We start from the raw sequence: 21,973 nt of genomic DNA, 5'->3' as shown, positions 1-21,973 counted from the left end.
GGGGGATATACTAAAGACAATCAGTTGGGATATACTGTAGTACCATATCTGAAGTACTTATTTGATTATTGTTTGCTTGAAGGAGCAATACCAAATGAATGGAGAGTTGCTATAGTAGCCCCTGTGTATAAAGGAAAGGGTGATAGACATAGAGCTGAAAATTACAGGCCAGTCAGTTTGACATGCATTGCATGTAAGCTTTGGGAGAGCATTATTTCTGATTATATAAGACATGTGTGCAAAATTAATAATAACTGGTTTGATAGAAGGCAGTTGTGTTTAGGAAAGGTTATTCCACTGAAGCTCAACTTGTAGGATTCCAGCAAGATATAGCAGATATCCTGGATTCAGGAAATCAATTGGACTGTATCGCGATTGACCTATGTAAGGCATTTGATAGGGTAGATCATGGGAGACTACCGGCAAAAATTAGTGCAATTGGACTTGACAAAAGAGTGATTGAATGGGTGGCTCTGTTTCTAGAAAATAGAACTCAGAGAATAAGAGTAGGCGAAGCTTTATCTATCCGTGTAATAATTAAGAGGGGAATTCCTCAAGGCAGTATTATTGGACCTTTATGTTATCTTATACATATCAATGATATGTGTAAAGAAGTGGAATCAGAGATAAGGCTTTTTGTAGATGATGTTATTCTGTACAGCATAATAAATAAGTCACAAGATTGTGAGCAACTGCAAAATGACCTCGATAATGTTGTGAGATGGACAGCAGGCAATGGTATGATGATAAACGGGATTAAAAGTCAGGTTGTGAGTTTCACAAATAGGGAAAGTACTCTCAGTTTGAATTACTGTGTTGATGGGGTGAAAGTTCCCTTTGGGAATCATTGTAAATACCTAGGTCTTAATGTAAGGAAAGATCTTCATTTGGGGTAATCACATAAATATGATTGTAAATAAAGGGTACAGATCTCTGCACATGGTTATGAGGGTATTTAGGGATTGTAGTAAGGATGTAAAGGAGAGGACATATAAGTTGCTGGTAAGACCCCAATTAGAGTATGGTTCCAGTGTATGGGACCCTCACCAGGATTACTTGATTCAAGAACTGGAAAAAATGAATCGTTTGTTGCAGAAACAGCACTTCTCCACTTTTTGACACTATATGAGTTATTAATACTGCCATGATTAATGCACGAAGGGCTACCATTTTGTGCAGAAAAAACACTTCTACCATATATCTTTGCCTGTCAGTTGTGAATGCAAGTTTCCGTTTTGTGCAGAAAGAACACTTATCCTGGAGAGGTGTTGTCTTTACTTCAAACCAGCCCGCTTCACAAAGTAGTTGTGTCAGTTCTTTCAGTTGAGTCGCTACGAAGAGGTGTGAAAAGAGATGCAAAATTCGCATTTCATATAAATCAATTTATGGAGTTTTAGTCTGAGGCAAATCATGTCTTAGGAAAATACTATATTGATGGACTGTGCGTTCATAATTTCAAGTTGATTATTTCTGCAACCCGTCTCCCTGTGTTACCAACTAGACTTGCTTATCCACAAGGCTGTGTTCCATTAAATGAAAAGAAATTAGCAGACATAAAGAAGTTGGAATCTTACATACCAGAACAACACCATGAGTTTTATAATGAACTGTTTGCATGGACAACATCAGCGCAATAGAAGTGAGAAAACACTGTTCAAAGATAAGAGACTTACATGTTACTTGTAATATATTGTGTTGTTTTATTTTATATATATATATTGAACCTTGGAAAGGGACATAAAAGGAGTATTCTTCTGTTTATTTTTCTATACAATGTGGTCTAATCATAATATGTGCAAATAAGTAAGTCTTACAAATAACTATTAAATAATGGGTTTAAACACTGTATTTCCTCAGTACAAAAAAATTTCCTTTTGAACTTGAAATGACATTAAAATCAATGTTACGCTTCCTTATATTCTCATTAATGGTGTTTGTTGCAGAAACAGCACAGCTCCACCATTTTCAACAAAGTCTGTAAAGGAACGTATTAGACTAATTCATACAAACAACCTATCTGTTATAGTCATTTCAACAGTAGAATAAGCATAACAAATATCGGAAGGATAGAAATGACATTACACACTACAAGCAGTTTTTCCTGTTTTCTGAACAATTTGGTACGTTGGAGAAGTGTCGTTTCTGAAACAAACAATTCAAATCCAAAGAAAAGCAGCTCAATTTGTTCTGGGCAATCTCCGACAAAAGAGTAGCGTTACAAAAATGTCGCAAATTTGGGCTGGAAAGACTTGGGAGAAAGGAGACAAGGTGCTGGACTAAGTGGTATGTTCCGAGCTGTCAATGGAGAGATGGCGTGGGAGGACATCGGTAGACGAATAAGTTTTAGTGGTGTCTTTAAAAGTAGGAAAGATCACAATATGAAGATAAAGTTGGATTCAAGAGGACAAATTGGCGCAAATATTCGTTTATAGGAAGGGGATTTAGGGATTGGAATAACTTACCAAGGGAGATGTTCAATAAATTTCCAATTACTTTGCAATCATTTAAGAAAAGTCTAGGGGAAAAAAAAACAGATAGGGAATCTGCCACCTGGGCGACTGCCCTAAATGCAGATCAGTAGTGATTGATTGGCTGGTTGGATCCTCATATAGCACCAACAAATTTTATGCGGTTATAGACACGAGGCTGACGTATTTGAACATCTTCAAATACCACCGGACTGAGGCAGAATCTAACCTGCCATGTTGGGGTCAGAAGGCCAGCTACCTCAACTTTCTGAGCCACTCAGCCTGGCACTCATGCTTCAAAAGTCAAATCTCAGCAGCTTCTACACTGTCATAACCATGAATAAGACTGGGACATTGGTGGAAACTAGATATGGGTAAGAGCAGTTGACCGGAAAGACTTATGTCACAACTGCTCAGTCCCTGAAATGAATAGTTCTTTTGAAGCAGTTCTTTTAGTTCCTACTCTTCTCCCTCAGTATCGTCCGGTTCCATGGCTATATAGTTTGCGTGCTGGCCTTTGGTCACAGGGATTCAATTCCCAGCATGGTCGGGAATTTTAACCATAATTGGTTCATTTCGCTGGCACAGGGGCTGGGTGTATGTGTCATTTTCATCATAATTTCATCCTCATCACGACATGGAGGTCGCCTACGGGCGTCAAATCAAAAGACCTGCATCTGGCGAGCTGAACTTGTCCTCGGACAATCCCGACACTAAAAGCCATACGCCATTTCATTTCATTTCCCTCAGAAACTTCGTTCGCAAGAGTCCCAGACAGCTGGGCTGCCGACAATGGCCCATGACCAGCACGTGGGTATGTTCAGATTTTGAGCGCGAACAATACTTATGGTATATGCACTGTTGTGGATTGTTGGGTGTTCATTCTTGAGGTGTCTTGACATATTACTAATATTTCCTCCTTTCACACTAATTTCTGCTTTGCAATATCGACATATGCCTTTATTTTCTGTATAGTTGAAATGAAGCCACACAGCACTTCTTCGGTTGGACATCTTCACCTGTGACAAAGAAATAAAGATCTAAGCTTTGAAACCTATGAAAAAGTAAGGCCCCTACCTAATTATTTTTCGTGATAAACAGCAAAAAAAGCAAGCAAAGTGATAGGCTGTACAGCATGTATTGGTTCTATGCAAAACAATACAGAGGAGGCCTCAATACTCATTGAGGGAACATCTTGACAGACCTTCAGTCTTGATGGGAGAAATGTAGGATAAGAAGAAAGGCAGATAAAGCTAGAGAAGAGACAAAAAGATGAAATTAAATACAGGTTGTAAAGGATTAGGAATCAGGACAAACAAGGAAGAAGAAAAGGATCCGAAAGGGTCAATATAAATAATTAAAACGAACAAACAAGGCACAAGTGAAGTCATACATCAAAAGAAAGAAACCTGGAAAGGAACACACAATAGGATAAACACATTGATAGTTCAAGTCATATATAGATAGGACAAGAAAAAGAACACAAAATAAAATGAACATAAAGGCAGGCCAATGTCTTACTAATACTTTTACTTTTCGGAGACACCGAGGTGCCGGAATTTAGTCGCACATGAGTTCTTTTACGTGCCAATAAATCTACCGACACGAGGCTGACGTATTTGAGCATCTTCAAATACCTCCAGACTGAGCTAGGATCGAACCTGCCAAGTTGCAGTCAAAAGGCCAGCACCTCAACCGTGCTAAGGACAAACATGAAAACACAAAAGAACAAGGACAATCTCTATATCTTCATACACTGCCATCAACAAATAGATATGCTTTGTCCACATCAATCCCATTTTCCTACATCCACCTTTTCTCAGCCACCAACGAGCTTATTTATGCTGCATTCCTTATATACATGTACAATGACAGTTCACTGTGGGAGGATGGAGTAACAGAATGAGAAGACAAGAGAAAAAGATAAAGGAGAAGTTGGCCCTGGAATGAATGCTGATGCCCACCTTCGAATGAAACTGTGAACGCATTGAGAAGAAATGGATGTAGAAGTGAGCCTATTCATGTGAAGATAGCAGTGTATAATGAACTGGAAATTGTCCTTGTCCTTTAGTGTTTTCTTACTTGTCCTCGCCCCGCTATCTTTACACAAATCGTGTTATATGATTTTTATTCATCCTCATTTTCTACAAAGGCGGATCAAATATAAAGTGGAATTTGAATGTACCACTGCTGTTAGTAATAATTCTGAGACAGGGCTTTGCCAGGATGTTGATGGGGGTGTCTGAAGAAGTAGTTTTCATGCGTGAACGGCGGTGGAGAACTGGGCTGCTTCAGTACGCCATGAGTGAGCAAGAGGTACACACGTCCATTGCGCAATGCATCATTGTGTAATTTCCAAAATTTTCAGACGGCTCCGCGCAGTTTGGGGAAGAAACACTTTCGCAGACTCGAGTGTATGAGTGGGCTTAAAAATCTGTGGCAGGAAGAGAAGTTGTGGAAAATGAACCTCATGAAAGAAGGCCGGGGACAAGCATAACTGCAGACTACATTGTTGCCATTCGTGACATTGGTGAAGATCAGTAAGTAAAAATTTTGCAAATTGTTTTAGCTATAGGAATAAGTTACAGAAGTGTTCAGACAATCATCCGAGATGAACTCCATTTCAGAAAAATGTCTGCCAAGTGGGTTCCTCATCTCCTCAACCAGGAATAAAAACCTTTACACCAGGAAGATTGTCAGAGACTCTTGCGCCACTGCGGGGAGGAAGAAGAGGATTTCTTGTGTCGTATTATGACTGATGATGAAACTTGGGTGCATCATTACACCCCAGAGTCGAAGCAAGCAAGCATGGAGTGGTGGCGAAGAGATGAAACAGGTCTGTTCAAGGCCAAAACACGCCCATCTGCTGGAAAGGTGCTTGCATCTCCGTGGGTGCTGGATTTTCCTCACGAACAAAGGAAAATTAATGCAGACTATTACTGCCGCCTTTTGGATGAAGTGAAAGCTGCGTATCGCAACAAGCGGCATCAGCAACTGATCCGAAATATCATTCTTCTCCGTGACAACTCAAGGCCACACACTGCTGTTTTAACGCAGCAAAAATGTGAGGAAATTCATAGGACACCTCTGGAACACCCTGCGTACGGTCCGGATTTATTGCCCTACGACTACCATTTGTTTGGACCACTCAAACAAGACCTAGAACGACAGCGATTCGATGATGATGCAAGTGTAGGAGAGTTTGTGCACTCTGCATATGCCCCTCTTCTTTCTGTCAGGACAGCATCAAAAACTTACCAATCCGATGGAGAAAATGTGTATCGAAGGCAGGAGACAATGTAGAAGAGTGATCTCTACTGTATATGTGTATTTTTTGGTTGATGCATAAATTTAAATGAATATTTCCTGTTTATACTTGGTCTGCCCTCGTATGTTATATTGATGTCACTTCAGTTACTACTGATTGCATTCAGGGCAGTCACCCGGGTGGCAGATTCCCTATCTGTTGTTTTTCTAGCCTGTTCTTAAATGATTGCACAGAAATTGGAAATTTATTAAAGATCTCCCTTGGTAAGTTATTCCAAACCCTAACTCCCCTTCTTATAAACGCATATTTGCCCCACTTTGTCCTCTTGAATTCCAACTATATCTTCATATTGTGATCTTTCCTACTTTTAAAGACACCACTTAAACTTATTCGTCTACTAATGACATTCCACGTCAACTCTCCACTGACAGCTCGGAACGTTCTCAATCAACAACGTTCGAAGATTTATTTTTCGATATTTTAATTAATTCACGCTTCCTTAATATCAAATAATATGTACAATCCAAATGTATGTCAGATCATTATGACTATGTCTCGTTCTACAAATAACCAACTTGTACTTTTTTACACGAACACTAGTATTCATTTCATGTACATGTAATACTATGACAAGTTCATTATTGAAGTTTAGTTGCATTTAAGCATCGCCTTCTCCACAGACTAGATTTTTATGACTGTTTTATCTTGTATTAAAGCATGTATTATACTTTAATGAGGAACAAAGTTCAGGGCCCTGACTTAGCTTTAGATTAAGTATGGCTGAAGATGCTTACGAAGCCTAAGCAAAAATGTCCCATTTTAACGCATAAGTAATATTTGTATCTTAAACTTAAAGATTGTAAAGTATTGGAATGGTGGTTTTTTAATAAATATGTTTGAAACTTTTACACTTTACGTACCACTTAGTCGAGCAGCTCGTCTCCCTTCTCCCAAGTCTTCCCAGCCCAAACTTTGCAGCATTTTTGTAACGCTACTCTTTTGTCAGAAATTACCCAGAACAAATCGAGCTGCTTTTCTTTGGATTTTTTCCAGTACTTTAATCAAGTAATCCCGGTGAGGGTCCCATACACTGGAACCATACTCTGGTTGGGGTCTTACCAGTGACTTGTATGGCCTATCCTTTACATCCTTACTACACCCCCTTTATTTACAATCATATTTATGTAATTACCCCAATGAAGATCTTTCCTTATATTAAACCTAGGTACTTACATAAGGAACTTTCACCCCATCAAGGCAGTAATTAAAACTGAGAGTATTTTTCCTACTTGTGAAACTTTTAACCTGACTTTTAACCCCGTTTATCAACATACCATTGCCTGCTGTCCATCTTGCAACATTATCAAGGTCATTTTGCAGTTGATCACAATCTTGTTACTTATTTATTACTCTATACAGAAAAACATCATCCGCACAAACCCTTATTTCTGATTCCACTTCTTTACACATAGGCCTATCATTGATATATATAAGGAAATATAAAGGTCTAATAATACTGCCTTAAGGAGTTCTCCTCTGAATTATTACTAGGACAAACAAAGCTTAGCCTACTCTAATTCTCTGAGTTCTATTTTCTAGAAACAGAGCCACCCATTCAGTCACTCTATTGTCAAGTCCAATTGCACTCACTTTTGCCAGTAGTCTCACATGATCCACCGTATCAAATGCCTCAGACAGGTCAATCGCGAGACATCCATTTGACCTCCTGAATTCAAGATATCTGCTATATCTTGCTGGAATCCTTCAAGTTGAGCTTCAGTGGAATAACCTTTCCTAAACCCGAATTGCCTTCAGTCGAACTAGTTACTAATTTTGCAAACATGTCTAATATAATCAGAAAGGAGGCGTTCCCAAAGCGTACATGCAATGCATGTCAAACTGACTGGCCTGTAATTTTTAGCTTTGTCTGACACCCTTTCCTTTGTACACAGGGGCTACCTTAACAAATCTCCATTCATTTGGTATTGTTCCTTCATGCAGACAATAATCAAATAATCAATTGGTACCATATCCCAACCCATCAGAAAGAATGCTTTCCCAAAGCTTACATACAATGCATGTCAAACTGACTGGCCTGTATTTTTCAGCTTTATGTCTATCACCCTTTCCTTTACACACAGGGGCTACTATAGCAACTCTCCATTCATTTGGTATAGCTCCTTCAACCAAACAATAATCAAATAAGTATTTCAGATATGGTACTATATCCCAACCCATTGCCTTTAGTATATCCTCAGAAATCTTATCAATTCCAGCTATTTTTAGTTTTCAACTTTTGTATCTTATTGTAAATGTCATTGTTATCATACGTAAATTTTAATATTTTTTTAGCATTAGTCACCTCCTCTGTCTGAACATTATCCTTGTAACCAACAATCTTTACATACTGCTGACTGAATACTTCTGCCTTTTTGAAGATCCTCACATACACACTCCCCTTGTCCATTAATGGTTCCTGGAATGTCCTTCTTGGAACCTGTTTCTGCCTTAAAGTACATACATACATACCCTTCCATTTTTCACTAAAATTTTATGACCTCCAATTATGCTTGCCATCATGTTATCCTTTGGTGACTTCTTTGCTAGATTCAATTTCCTAGTAAGTTCCTTCAATTTCTCCTTACTTCCCCAGCCATTTCTAACTTTATTTCTTTCCAGTCTGCACCTCCTTCTTAGTCTCTTTATTTCTCTGTTACAATAAAGTGGGTCTTTACCATTCCTTACCACCTTTAAAGGTCAAACCTGTTGTCACATTCCTCAACAATTGCATTAAACCCATCCCAGAGTCTGTTACATTCTTATTTAACGTTTTCCACCGATCATAATTACTGTTTAAAAAGTCCCTGATGTCTGCTTTATCAGCCATATGGTACTGCCTAATTAAGACCTTCCTTTCTATCACATTTATTTTTAACACAAAAACAGCTTCTTGATACCATCTGGTTTCATCAGCACCACATCCAGAATATTCTTCCCTCCAGTTGGTTCCATCACTTTCTGAATCAGCTGTACTTCTCATATTAACTTATTTGCCATTTTTTGTTCGCATTACCTTCCCGACTGACTTTTGGTAAAGTCAGTTGAGATCTCCCGCTACAATCACATTCCTTCCCATATCGTTTCCCACATGTTTGTTCCTCTCTCTGACTCTTCAAAAACTGCTAAGATATGATTACGCCATGAACCTTTCTGTGTTTGTAGGTAGTTTGTCTATTGTACAGTCATGACATTGGAAGATTGAGAGTTACATTACTCCAAAGGAGACTGGAAAGCTTTTAAGTTACATCGTTTTAGATGTTACAGTACAAGATTGATAGGTAAATAACACAACAGTTTTACCATTGGCTTTACGTTGCACCAACACAAATAAGTCTTATGGTGACGATGGGATACGAAAGAGCTTTTGTTACTGTCTTGTTCATGACTTTTCTTATACTGCCTTTATCTGGCAATGGTGTTGCTTATTACCGAGCAAGTTATTTATTATTTATTTATTTGACTTTGGGGCCATATCAAGCGAGTTATTTATTATTTATTTGACTTTGGCCATGCATATAGGGGCGCGCAGCTGTGGGTTTGCATTCAGGAGATAGTCTCCCACTGTCAGCAGCCCTGAAGACTGTTTTCCGTAGTTTCCCATTTTTCACACGAGACAAATGCTGGGGCTGTCACCTTAATTAACGGCTGCTTCCTTCCCCCCCTAGCCCTTTCGTATCCCATAGTCACCATAACACCTATTTGTGTTGGTGCGACGTAAAGCTAATGGTAAAAATGTTGTGTTATTTACCTATCAATCTTGTATTGTAACATCTAAAATGATGTAACTTAAAAGCTTTCCAGTCTGCCACTATCGCTGTCAAACACACATGTTAAATATACACTGACTGACAGAGCAAATGCAACACCAAGAAGGAGTGGTTCGAAAGGGATGAAAGTTGGGGAAAAAACAGAGACGGCACGGACGAATAATTGATGTTTATTTCAAACCGATATGCAGGTTACACAATGCGCACGGCATCGACTCAGTAGGATGTAGGACCACCGCGAGCGGCGATGCACGCAGAAACACGTCGAGGTACAGAGTCAATAAGAGTGCGGAAGGTGTCCTGAGGGATGGTTCTCCATTCTCTGTCAACCATTTGCCACAGTTGGTCGTCCGTACGAGGCTGGGGCAGAGTTTGCAAACGGCGTCCAATGAGATCCCACACGTGTTCGATTGGTGAGAGATCCGGAGAGTACGCTGGCCACGGAAGCATCTGTACACCTCGTAGAGCCTGTTGGGAGATGCGAGCAATGTGTGGGTGGGCATTATCCTGCTGAAACAGAGCATTGGGCAGCCCCTGAAGGTACGGGAGTGCCACCGGCCGCAGCACATGCTGCACGTAGCAGTGGGCATTTAACGTGCCTTGAATACGCACTAGAGGTGACGTGGAATCATACGCAATAGCGCCCCAAACCATGATGCCGCGCTGTCTAGCGGTAGGGCGCTCCACATTTACTGCCGGATTTGACCTTTCTCCACGCCGACGCCACACTCGTCTGCGGTGACTATCACTGACAGAACAGAAGCGTGACTCATCGGAGAACACGACGTTCTGCCATTCCCTCATCCAAGTCGCTCTAGCCCGGCACCATGCCAGGCGTGCACGTCTATGCTGTGGAGTCAATGGTAGTCTTCTGAGCGGACGCCGGGAGTGCAGGCCTCCTTCAACCAATCGACGGGAAATTGTTCTGGTCGATATTGGAACAGCCAGGGTGTCTTGCACATGCTGAAGAATGGCGGTTGACGTGGCGTGCGGGGCTGCCACCGCTTGGCGGCGGATGCGCCGATCCTCGCGTGCTGACGTCACTCGGGCTGCGCCTGGACCCCTCGCACGTGCCACATGTCCCTGCGCCAACCATCTTCGCCACAGGCGCTGCACCGTGGACACATCCCTATGGGTATCGGCTGCGATTTGACGAAGCGACCAACCTGCCCTTCTCAGCCCGATCACCATACCCCTCGTAAAGTCGTCTGTCTGCTGGAAATGCCTCCGTTGACGGCGGCCTGGCATTCTTAGCTATACACGTGTCCTGTGGCACACGACAACACGTTCTACAATGACTGTCGGCTGAGAAATCACGGTACGAAGTGGGCCATTCGCCAACGCCGTGTCCCATTTATCGTTCGCTACGTGCGCAGCACAGCGGCGCATTTCACATCATGAGCATACCTCAGTGACGTCAGTCTACCCTGCAATTGGCATAAAGTTCTGACCACTCCTTCTTGGTGTTGCATTTGCTCTGTCAGTCAGTGTAAATACTGGACTATAACATACCTGTAAAAAGCACTTAAACATTTAAAAAAACATTAATTTTTTTACAGGTATTTTTTAGTCCAATATTTATATTAAACTTGTGTGTTCAACAGACTGGAAAGCTTTCAAGTATTTAACTTTGTCAACACTAGAAAGTATGGCTTCCTTCTTAACAAATCTAAAAAAAATATTTTCAGCTAACAAGTTTTTGAAATTGACGCACGGGTGATTTAAAAGTGATCTATAACAAGTTCAGACCTATTTTTTCCTTTCATACACATTTTATTTCTTCTGTAATCAAAATTCTTAATGCAAGGAAGATAATTCTCTCCCTTGAAAGAGGAAAACAGTGTTCATTTTTCTCAAATCTTCTTAGGATTTTTACGTATCAGTATCTGACCATATTATTTTTCTCATTTTTGTTGTCATTTCTTGATGGATGCAGTATTTTTGGATCTGTCCCTTGGCACAGGCCAGAGCAAAATGTAGTTTACACTAGATATGTGTCGTTCCTGACTGACTCCTAAAGAACTGCTCCTGGGGATGAGTAACGCTTCAAGGAAGGACTAGCTACGGAGTTTATTCTCATTCCCCTTTTCTTTTGCTCCATCTTCTCATATTGATCTGTCATTGTGTTCATGCTATTAAGTGTTCCTTTTAACACTGTTTACTCATTTGTTCCATTCCAACACTTACTTTTACTGAGGGTGTGAACAAGGGATCTTTTGCTTTCTAAATGTATGACAAGGTAACATACAGATTCTCTCGTCTCAAAATATACATCAAACTCAATCTAAAATGCTGTGAATTAAAAAGAAAAAAAGAAACATTTCTAACTAAATTAAGAAAATTCATTAGCAAAATTTCCTGTCCCAAGGAGGTGCAACATTACATTAAGCCACTTAAAGAAAAATCCTCATTGTACATGATGGTAGCAGTCAAATTAGATTTTGGTTCAGTCTTATGCATATTAAAACAGTCAACAGGTAAGTTACATTTTTTTTTTTTACTACTTGCTTAATGTTACACTAACACATTGAAGGTTTTCGGCGAGGAAAGAGTGGGAAAGTGGTAAGAATGGGAAGGTAGTGGCTATGGCCTTAATTACGGTACAGACCCAGCATTTGCCTGATGTGAAAATGGAAAACCACGAAAAACCATCTTCAGGGCTGCCAACGGTAGGATTTGAACCCATTATCTCCTGAATGCAACCTCACGGCTGGGTGACCCTAACCAACGGCCAACTCGCTCGGTCAACACGTACAAGCCTAGTATATTATGACGTAGTCTTGAAAACAAACAATATGAGAAAAAAAAAAAAAAAGTGGAAAGAATGTTGAAATACCTCTACTCTTAAGGTTGGTGATGGCAGTTAGTGTATCAAGAGTAAGTATAGTACGCGCACTTTTTAGTGATAGATTTTTGTACTCGGTTGAGAAGTAAGAAGGGAGCACTGCCGGTTCCAGTAGTACTGCCAACTGAATGAAAATGAAATCTGAATTGAATCGATAATATGATCGATCGATATGAATTTTCTAAACCTTTATTATATCTTCCGCCAACAACTGTGTCACACACACAATATATACTATATCACATTTCCCGATGTGAAACGTGTTCCTAGCATGAATTGTATAGCTTGGCTTTGCTGTGTAAACAACAACAGTACGAGTACTTAAAGTGTACGCCAAATGTCACACAGCGATAATAAGCGATTCTTAGTTTGTGTTTCAAAGGTTGCCAATACGAATCTCGAAGATAACCGAAGTCGACCGATTCAGCAGTAGGGTGTAAATCTATCGCTAAAAGGTGCGCAGATAATACACAGGCAACTATTCTCTCTTAACACTAAGTTAATCAGAGGAACATATGGAAAGTGTCTGACCCTTTAAAGAATGAGGGTATCAGTAAAAGAAAGAGAGGAACAGCAAAGGAAGTGAAAATGAAAGGACACCCTAGGCCTACAGACCTAATTATGTCAGATTCAGAGGAGAATTAAAGCCACAGATTCAGAGAAGAATTAAAGCCAACTATGAGAGGTCAAATAGGAAGCACAAGCATTGCCGCATTCAGTCAGAGAAATTGTGGATGCCAACCAACACTCCCAAGTGGAGAGCCCCAGAGGGTTCCCCCATTTAGTCACATCTTACAACAAGCATAGGACACAGGTGATTCATATGCCTCATTGCAAGAAATCAGCTTCATTTCCTGTATCAAATCTTATTTACAATGAATCAATAACAGTAAATTTCCACCTTTTTGATATTTATATTTGTGTTAAGAGCCTAAGCAAAACAGTACACGTTTCATTCCGTTTGGAACATCTTCAGCTGTGTTACAAGGCTTAGGTGAAATTGCAAAGTATTTGTCATCTTTTTTTTTTTTTTTTTGCTACCAGTAGGTGGTTTTACGTCGCACTGACACAGATAGGTCTTATGGCGACGTTGGGATAGGAAGGGCCTAGGAATGGGAAGGAAGCGGCCGTGGCCTTAATTAAGGTAAAGCCCCAGCATTTGCCTGGTGTGAAAATAGGTAACCACGGAAAACCATCTTCGGGGCTGCCGACAGTGGGATTCCAACTCACTATCTCCCAGATGCAAGCTCACAGCCGCGTGCCCCTAACCGCATGGCCAGCTCGCCCGGTATTTGTCATCTTAATGAGTACCTTGTTTTACTTAAAATCTACGTGAATTTAAAAATTAAAATTAATGTGGATGGTTGAATGGGGTGGTGAAATAGTAAGGAAAATTGATTTACATATTTTAGCATATTTTAAAACTATATTTATTCATTTGAACAGATGTTAAATGTTTTCGTTTCCAGCACTTTTTTCACTATGATGTATGATAATCTACTTGTCCACTGATAAAAAAATTTTGAAAAATAATTTTCCTTTGTCACTGTTCTATATTTTACAAGGACGTTCTCTTCATTTGTTCTTTCCAAGGCGAATGGTGTTTGTTTCAATTTTATCAAATTCAATTAATTCGGGATCAATCAAATCAAATCAATCAATACTGATCTGCATTTAGGGCAGTCGCCCAAGTGGCAGATTCCCTATCTGTTGCTTTCCTAGCCTTTTCCTAAATGATTTCAAAGAAATTGGAAATCCCTGAAGCTGATCACTGTCATACTATTATTAAAAGAGCTTCCCCGAAATCTTGTTGACAAATCTACTGTGTCCTTCCGTGACGGAAGGCTGCATCAGCCATCGCTCCTCGAATCTTTGAAAATTCATGCCCAAGTTCCTTCATTTAACAACAAAATCATAAAATGTTGGAATAAATGTATTAAGAGAGTTGATCATTCTCTTGTTCCATTTCTTTTAATTATCCAAGACAACTGAGGATGCTAGCAGCAGGCAATGGCAGACCCTTTTAATCAGGAGTACCGGTATAAACTACCGAGTGAGTTGGCGGCGTGGTTTGCTTCACGTAGCTGTAAGATCGCATTTGGGAGGTGCTGGGTTCGAGCCCCACTGTCGGCAGATCTTAAGTTTGTTTATCACTTTCACACCAGGCAAATGCTGGGGCTGTACCTTTAATTAAGGTCATGGTCGCTACCTTACGAGTCCTATGCTATCGTCCCCATAAGAAATGTCTGTATCCGTGTGATGTAAAGGAGTTCTGTATACACAATTTGGATTTCTATTTACCAAAGAAACCATAGACATGTGTTACGGACCTATCCTAACAGAGAGAGAAGTGATTACATCTATCAATATAATTCCCACAAGTCACATACGTTAGTTGACCATCCAGTACTTAGTGAGAAAGACAAGCTCCCTGTGGAGTATTAGATATTGCAAGTTTCACTTTTTTTCTCTTTTGGAGTGGCTCAACGAACTAAATTTTAATACAACAGAATTTATTTCTGAACCTGCTGTCCATTCAAAATTTAGTGTGTGTGTATTTTCCCCTATATAGCATGTAATCATGAATTTTAGTCTAAGTTTAGCAGTAATTAGTAACTTTGACCTTATTTTATAACTTTCTTTATTTGATCAAACTAAATACGAACTGTGCAAAAATTATCAATATACAAAATATAACCTATTACATCCACCTATGCAAAATTCAAGTGATTGTGTTTGAAAAATGAAAAATAAAGCGGGTATTACTGTTACCTTCACATTTGTTAGCATATTTGACACCTTCGTCTTCTTCTGTCCCACCATTAATATATCTTATCATTATTAAAAAAATTAGCAATTTAAAAAACATCATTAAGGAAGTAGAAGGAATACTCAAACATCGACCTGTTGACCAATATGAAGCCAAACGAATACAGTTCTTCGAAACTGCTGCCCTTATTGTGCTTAAGTGAAACAAACGAACAAAGGCACTGGCTATTTAATCAGCAATCGGATGACGGAAAGTAACTTCCACAGTGTATGGCACATTGCTTATTTTGTATCCATTGCCGTTGTAGCAAAGTTTACAGGAATGATACTATAACCAAAAACAAAACTCTGTTTCAGTTTCCATGTGCCAACTATTCTTTTACGAGTTCTTCTTCTTCGTATTCGTCTTATTCTTATTATTATTCTCCTACTTGTCTTGTCTTGCGGATATTTATTTGGGATTCAACAAATTCTTTCCCAGTCACGAGACAATTAATATATTACACTTATATCACAAAAGCACACGATTACAACACTAATGCCTGATTTTAGCATGATCACACGTAGATAGATGCATTTAAAGAAACAATATTATATCGGGTATAAATAGGTTCATGGAAGTATTACATTCGGTACCGTACTGAGCAGAGACACAAATAACTTAGTAGTAAGCTGGAATAGTAGTAACGTGTTACACTGTACAAGATCGGAAAGTAATAAAAACCTTGATACAGTATCCACTCACCAGGAACATATAGAAGTGCCACCTCACAAACATGTCGGAACAAAACAACTGAAAAACTAGATCATAATTACAATTTTATGTGAGTGTTATCAAGGTATTCGTTTAAAATAGTAATGATCATAGGCGAAGGTTGGTGCAACAAAACTGAAAGTAGTGTAGGGAAAGGTACGTGAACTTTAAGTAATTTCTGCATTAAAATGGCCTGGTGATGTGCATATTGGAGGCAATGAAAAAACAGGTGGTCACTATCGCCCTGAGATTCTCCGCAGGAACAAGTTGGGTCGTTCGTAATGTGAAATCGAGTAAAATATACTGGGGTTAAGGCATGATTAAAACGTAATCCAATGATATTGGTAATGTGACGTCGTGTATACGTACCATTTGCAAACCACGGCAGTTTGGGAATACTCGGTTGAATTTGATAGTAATGTTGACCTTTCGTACGAGCAGATAATCGCCATTGTGTGCACCATGTGCGTTGAGCTGCAGTTTTGATATGTGGAAAGAAGTCGGGAATAGGAATTTTGATTTGTAATATATTCGTGGTATCTGCACTGGCGTCTTTCGCTGCTATATCGGCCATATCGTTGCCTACGTGCCGAGTATGCCCTTTAATCCATATTAGCGTTATAACAAAACCGGATGTTTCAAGTCGAAATAGAAGAGACTTAACTTCGTAGACATATGTATTTGTATGAGGGGCGAGTGATTGCAGAGCTTGTAAAACACTTTGAGAATCGCTGAATATATTTATTTTTTTGGATTGCAACTGTTGAACATATACGAGGGCTTGGTATATGGCATATAATTCTGCTGTAAAGATAGTTAAATTATTAGGTAACGGATATTTAAAGCTAGTGTGTAGTTGTGGATCGTAAAATGCTGCTCCGACTCCAGTATTTGATTTTGACCCATCGGTAAATAGGTGGTAATCTGGTGAGGTTATGGGACTTTTAAATTTCTTATGAGCGCATAATGTGGGATAAGGTGTAGACATTGATTGGTTTGATGCATCAGAAGGGGCAATGATAATAGAAGGACGGAATGTTTGAATATCATAGTGGTATGAATACGTATTAACGCGTGGTGTACGAAATATAGTCTCATTAAGATGGTGGATTTCAGCATAAGCCATATATATGGCGGGATACCGATGATTGGGAGGAGGACGCTGTTGATAATATTCATATAATAATTGTAATTTAGGGACAATAAGGGAGTTCGTTCTACTAATATGTTTAAGTAGGAATTTTTTGGAAAGTTTTATCCTGCGAATATACAGTGGTTCTTCTGTAGTTTCTACTAATAAAGCGTTAGTTGGTGTTGTGCGGAGGGCACCCACACTGATACGTAGTGCTGAAAATTGGAGACGATCCAAAGCTAATAAACTATGTTTAGAGGTTAAATCAATAATGTGGGCGCTATAATCAAGTATGGACCGAATGGTTGCATGATATAGCTGTAGTGCTGACAAAGGGTCAGCACCCCATGCACGTTTCGTTACCGTTCGTAAGATGGTAATATAACGATCAGATTTCCGAATAAGATGCCGTATATGAGTTTGCCATGTGAGTTTTTGATCGATATATATTCCTAAATATAAGTGTTGTGAAACCAAGGGAATGCTATAAGTGTCAAAGTTAATAGGGCTTTTATCAAAGGTTCGTTTATGTGTAAAGATCATCGCTGCACATTTAGGTATAGAAAGTGAAAGTCCATGGGCCGTGAGCCACTGAAAGACTAAACTTAAAACCCGAGATATTGTGGCTCTACACAGGTCAATGTGGGAGTCAGAACAATAAATAACATAATCATCCGCGCAAGCTAGAATTCGAGCGTGTGGAATCACAAGAGATTCGAGCTCTTTCATGTAAAGGGCAAACAAAGTTCCACTGAGTATCGAACCCTGTGGTAAACCTTGTGATGTGTAACGGCTATCAATTGTGTGTTGGGGAGATTTAATAGTTAACCGGCGATTAGTAAATAGTTGATTTAAAATAGAAAGGAATTGGATGGGGAATTCAACACTAAATAATTTCTCCCAGAGGATATGCAATAACACAGAATCATAGGCACCTTTAATATCAAAAAAACTGCCACTATGGATTGTTTCCGCCATTTTGCTAATAAGATGTCGAGTAAAAAAATAATGATAGGGTCTTGTGTACTATTACCACGTCGAAAGGCGAACTGATACTTGGGTAATAGCGAGTGATATTCCAATACCCACGCCATTCGTTTCATAAGGATTTTACAAAAGACTTTGCGTATACACGATCCCAGAACCATGCCTCGGAAATTTTCAGGTTCGGTAGGTCGTTTTGTTGGTTTCAAAATGGGTGTGATGAAAAAGTCCTTCCATGATGCTGGTACATGTAGTGTCTCGAAAATACTATTATAATATTTGAGTAAATAAATTTGGACATGGGGGGTAAGGCCTTGAGCATTTGATAAGTAATTGCATCAGGTCCTGGTGATGAGCTATTAACGGTACATAATAAAGAGTGTAATTCGTTATATGTAATTGGATTCAAAAGGGAAATAAAAGAACAAGAATTATTCTGTGAGGTGGGTAGAAAGAATGGATTTACTGTAACAGGGACAAGGGTGTATAAAAGGTCTTCTAGAACTTGTCGCGGATAAACGGAAGAAGTTTGGTATTGGAAAGTTCTCGTGATCATGCGGATCGCGTTCCAAAATTTCGTTGCTGGAAGTTGTGGAGTTAATTGAGAAATAAACGATTGCCAAGCTTTTTGTTCTTTTTTGCATTAAAGACGAGCTTTGTTTTCGCAATATGATTTCGCAATTGAAAATAATGCTGCTGCGTCATTGATTGGCGATATTGTTTGAATAATTGTTTGCGCTTATGAATAAGATCGTGACATTCTTTATCCCACCATTTTAGTGCATATTCCTGTGGATGGGTCGTCACGTTTAATGGTCGACACGGATGAAATATGTTTAAATATTGGGTTAAATAAGGGATAAGAGGGAAAAGGAAAGAGGGGACTTGTGTTTCTGCTGCAAAATATAATTGAGGTATGATTGATAGTTAGAAACATTAAAATTTTTATAAGATCGGACGTTACTTATACAGGAGGGTGTCCGAAACTGGGAAGGTGGTGGGTGAATACCATATGTGATGAGAATTGGGAAGTGGTCACTAGTGTGAGTATCTGATAATGTATGCCAGGTGGTGACAGGGGCCAGAGTTGTGCTGCAGAAAGTAAGGTCTACTGCGCTGGGGGGGAGATCCAGGCGGAGTTAAACGGGTCGGGGAGCCGTCATTTAAAAGGAACAAATTCTGATGAGTTGAAGTAGTAAGTAAATTAGAACCTTTGATTGTATCCACCATACATCCCCATTCTGTGTGGTGGCAATTAAAATCACCAAGAAGGAAAAGATGTGGAAATGTGTCAAATTGTTGAAAGAAATGAATCCATTGATTCTGAGTAATGTAAATGTGGGGAGGGCAATAGATGTTTATGAAACAAATATTATGGTGTACTATTCCTACAGCATAAGTGTGCGGGATGATATATTGTAAAGAGAAATGTGTAACTGATAAGGAAGTATGAACACATGTGGCAACTCCATCAAAGCCGTTACCGTCATGTCGGAAAACTTGATAACCTCGTAATCGAAAAATGAAATGCGGTTGAAACCACGTTTCTTGTAAGCAGATAAAATGAGCTCGTGTTTCATTCAGCAATATTTGTAACTCATGTCTTTTAGAGGCGGCACTTCGACAATTCCATTGGAGTAAAGTAATCATGCTAGTATGTTCATGATCGAGTCTCGTAGTTTATATAATACATGGTGAAGTTGAGGCTCGTAACCCATACTTTGGATTAACATTACCAGCAATTGCTGGATTTCTTGTTGAAGGCGGTCCTTGTAAGGAGGATAATGTATATCTTGAGGGGATGCGGAGGGTTGCTGCCTAACAGATGTGGGCGCACTTGAGGGATATGCTAGTTGCAGAGGTTGTTGCATGGTACTCGTTGAGGGGATCGAATGTACTGAAACCGAAGGTTCGTTTCGCAGAATGGCCATGTATCCTTGTCGGTCGAAACCGGGTTCTGGTGTAGGAGGGGGAGATTGCATGATTACTTGGGTGAACTTACGCTTACGCGGGTTTGGAGTCGAAGGGGATGGGGTATTTGACGATAGAGGAGGGAACGGAAGTTCTTGTTGCTCGGAATGATAAATTGGAAGGGCGATTCGGGCTTTCGCTTCGGGAAAAGATATGTGTTCAGTACTCATTAATTTTTAATGGTGACCTGATACTTATGTTCAGGACAAATTGAGGAACCTGTGACATGGTTTTTCTTACAGTACGCACATTGTGTAAATTGCTCGGTACACGCCTGGGTTTCATGTTGTTGTGCACATTTCCCACAACGAGCGTTTTTCGCTTGACATTGCCGAATTGTATGCCCATAGCGCTGGCATTTGCGACAGCGAATGTGTGAAAAGATGTAAGGTTCAACTTCCATATACACCTTATATAAGGCGACATGGGAGGGTAATGATTGTGATCTGAAAACAATTTTTACTGAACCCGTAGGAAGGTATTGGGTTTCGCCATCTTGAATTGCACGGCGATTAAGTCGTTGCACGCTTTTAACTGGTGCCTCGGATTCCAGGTACTGTAATATGTCATCAGTCGATACACTTTTTTCAACTCCACGAATAATGCCTACCCTTAACAATTGTGAGGATGGAATGTAAGCTTTAATTTTGAGGGTTTCAAGCATAGGATTACTCAAAAATGTGTTTGCTTGAGAAGCCGTATGGAAAGTAACTTGTAGTCGATTACGTCCTTTACGTTGGATCGATTTGACATTGAGTTTAGTTTCGTAAAATCGGCGACAGGGTGCCATAGGGTGTAAATTGCCAATGTTTTGCTCGTTTATAGATTCAACAAATACAAAGAAAGGTCCATGATGAAAGCGATTATAATATTCCGGGGTAGAAGCCACTTGGGACGCCTCGGATTGATTGTTAGATTGTTCGGAATTAGAACGGTCTACCACTTCCGTGTTACCCCTCTGTACATCAGACTCAGTTGACTGAGAACCTTGCTGTCGTGTCGTATTACTAGAGGAATTAGTTATGGGTTCCTCTTCCATAGGTACGACAATTTCACGCTCCACTCGTAAGGAATTCCCGGTTACCGCCGACGTTCCTCCACTGTCGGTCTCCATTGCTTGTCACTCCCGCACCACACTTGAACGAAAACACAAGTGATTATCACTACCGCGCACCACTGACTCGCACAAGTAGAGTAGTGTACCGTACCACTATCACTGCGTGACTGACCTTCTTCTACTTGCTGATTGGCGGGTCTTGAGTTTTTTCTTTTCTTTCATACTTGAGGAAATTAGTTGGGATTGAGTGTTCTGTTTCCCAGTCTCAAGCCATACATAATATTTCACTTAATTCACTTTACGATACACACGCATCACGAATAAATTGTATGTGTACAAGTATACCAGGTAATATGAAATCTTAAGAAATACTACACCACCTTCCAAATAAGAAAAGATGTGGGCGATGCCCTTGGAATCTATAGAAGTGTCAATTCCATGCACGCAGGGAAACAAATAATTGAATGTAGCATAATTACAACCGGATTTGAGTAAAGTCAAGAAAATGGTTGAGGATTGTGATTATCTGTGGTGATGATTGAAATAACAAGGCTGACACTCGCGTAGGCAAAGGTACGTGAATACTTACTAATTTCCTAACTAAGAGTCGTCGTTGAGGTGCATATTGTGGACAATGAAAAAATAAATTATCACTATCACCATTAATGTATCCACAAGTACAATATGGACTGTTATCGATTTGGAAACGATGTTTACAAGTGGCGGTTAAAGAGTGATTAAAACGTAATCGTATAATATTGATAAGATGTCGACGCGTGTACGTACCTTTAAAAAATCATGGTTGTTTCGGAATGTTAGGCCGCAATTGGTAATAATGTTGTCCTTTCGTACCTGCAGAAAGTCGCCATAGTGTATGCGACGCCTGATTAGCGTCCAT

The 21,973-nt window shown here is 39.7% G+C and overlaps 1 protein-coding gene across 1 annotated transcript in view; it reads right to left on the bottom strand.

Moving 5' to 3' along the window:
- CNPYb (protein canopy b) overlaps window positions 1-15,548 on the bottom strand; it is a 95,110-nt gene extending 79,562 nt beyond the window's left edge. Inside the window, exon 1 of the mRNA XM_067150033.2 lies at window positions 15,181-15,548. Coding sequence (XP_067006134.2) covers window positions 15,181-15,280 — 100 coding nt within the window. The 5' untranslated portion in view covers window positions 15,281-15,548. The remainder of the gene's footprint in view (window positions 1-15,180) is intronic.
- Window positions 15,549-21,973: the final 6,425 nt, after the last annotated feature.

Source organism: Anabrus simplex, chromosome 6, assembly GCF_040414725.1.
Source record: "Anabrus simplex isolate iqAnaSimp1 chromosome 6, ASM4041472v1, whole genome shotgun sequence".
NCBI lineage: Eukaryota > Metazoa > Arthropoda > Insecta > Orthoptera > Tettigoniidae > Anabrus > Anabrus simplex.
The sequence above is the reverse complement of the archived record's forward strand: the minus strand, read 5'-3'. Positions and strand labels throughout refer to the sequence as shown.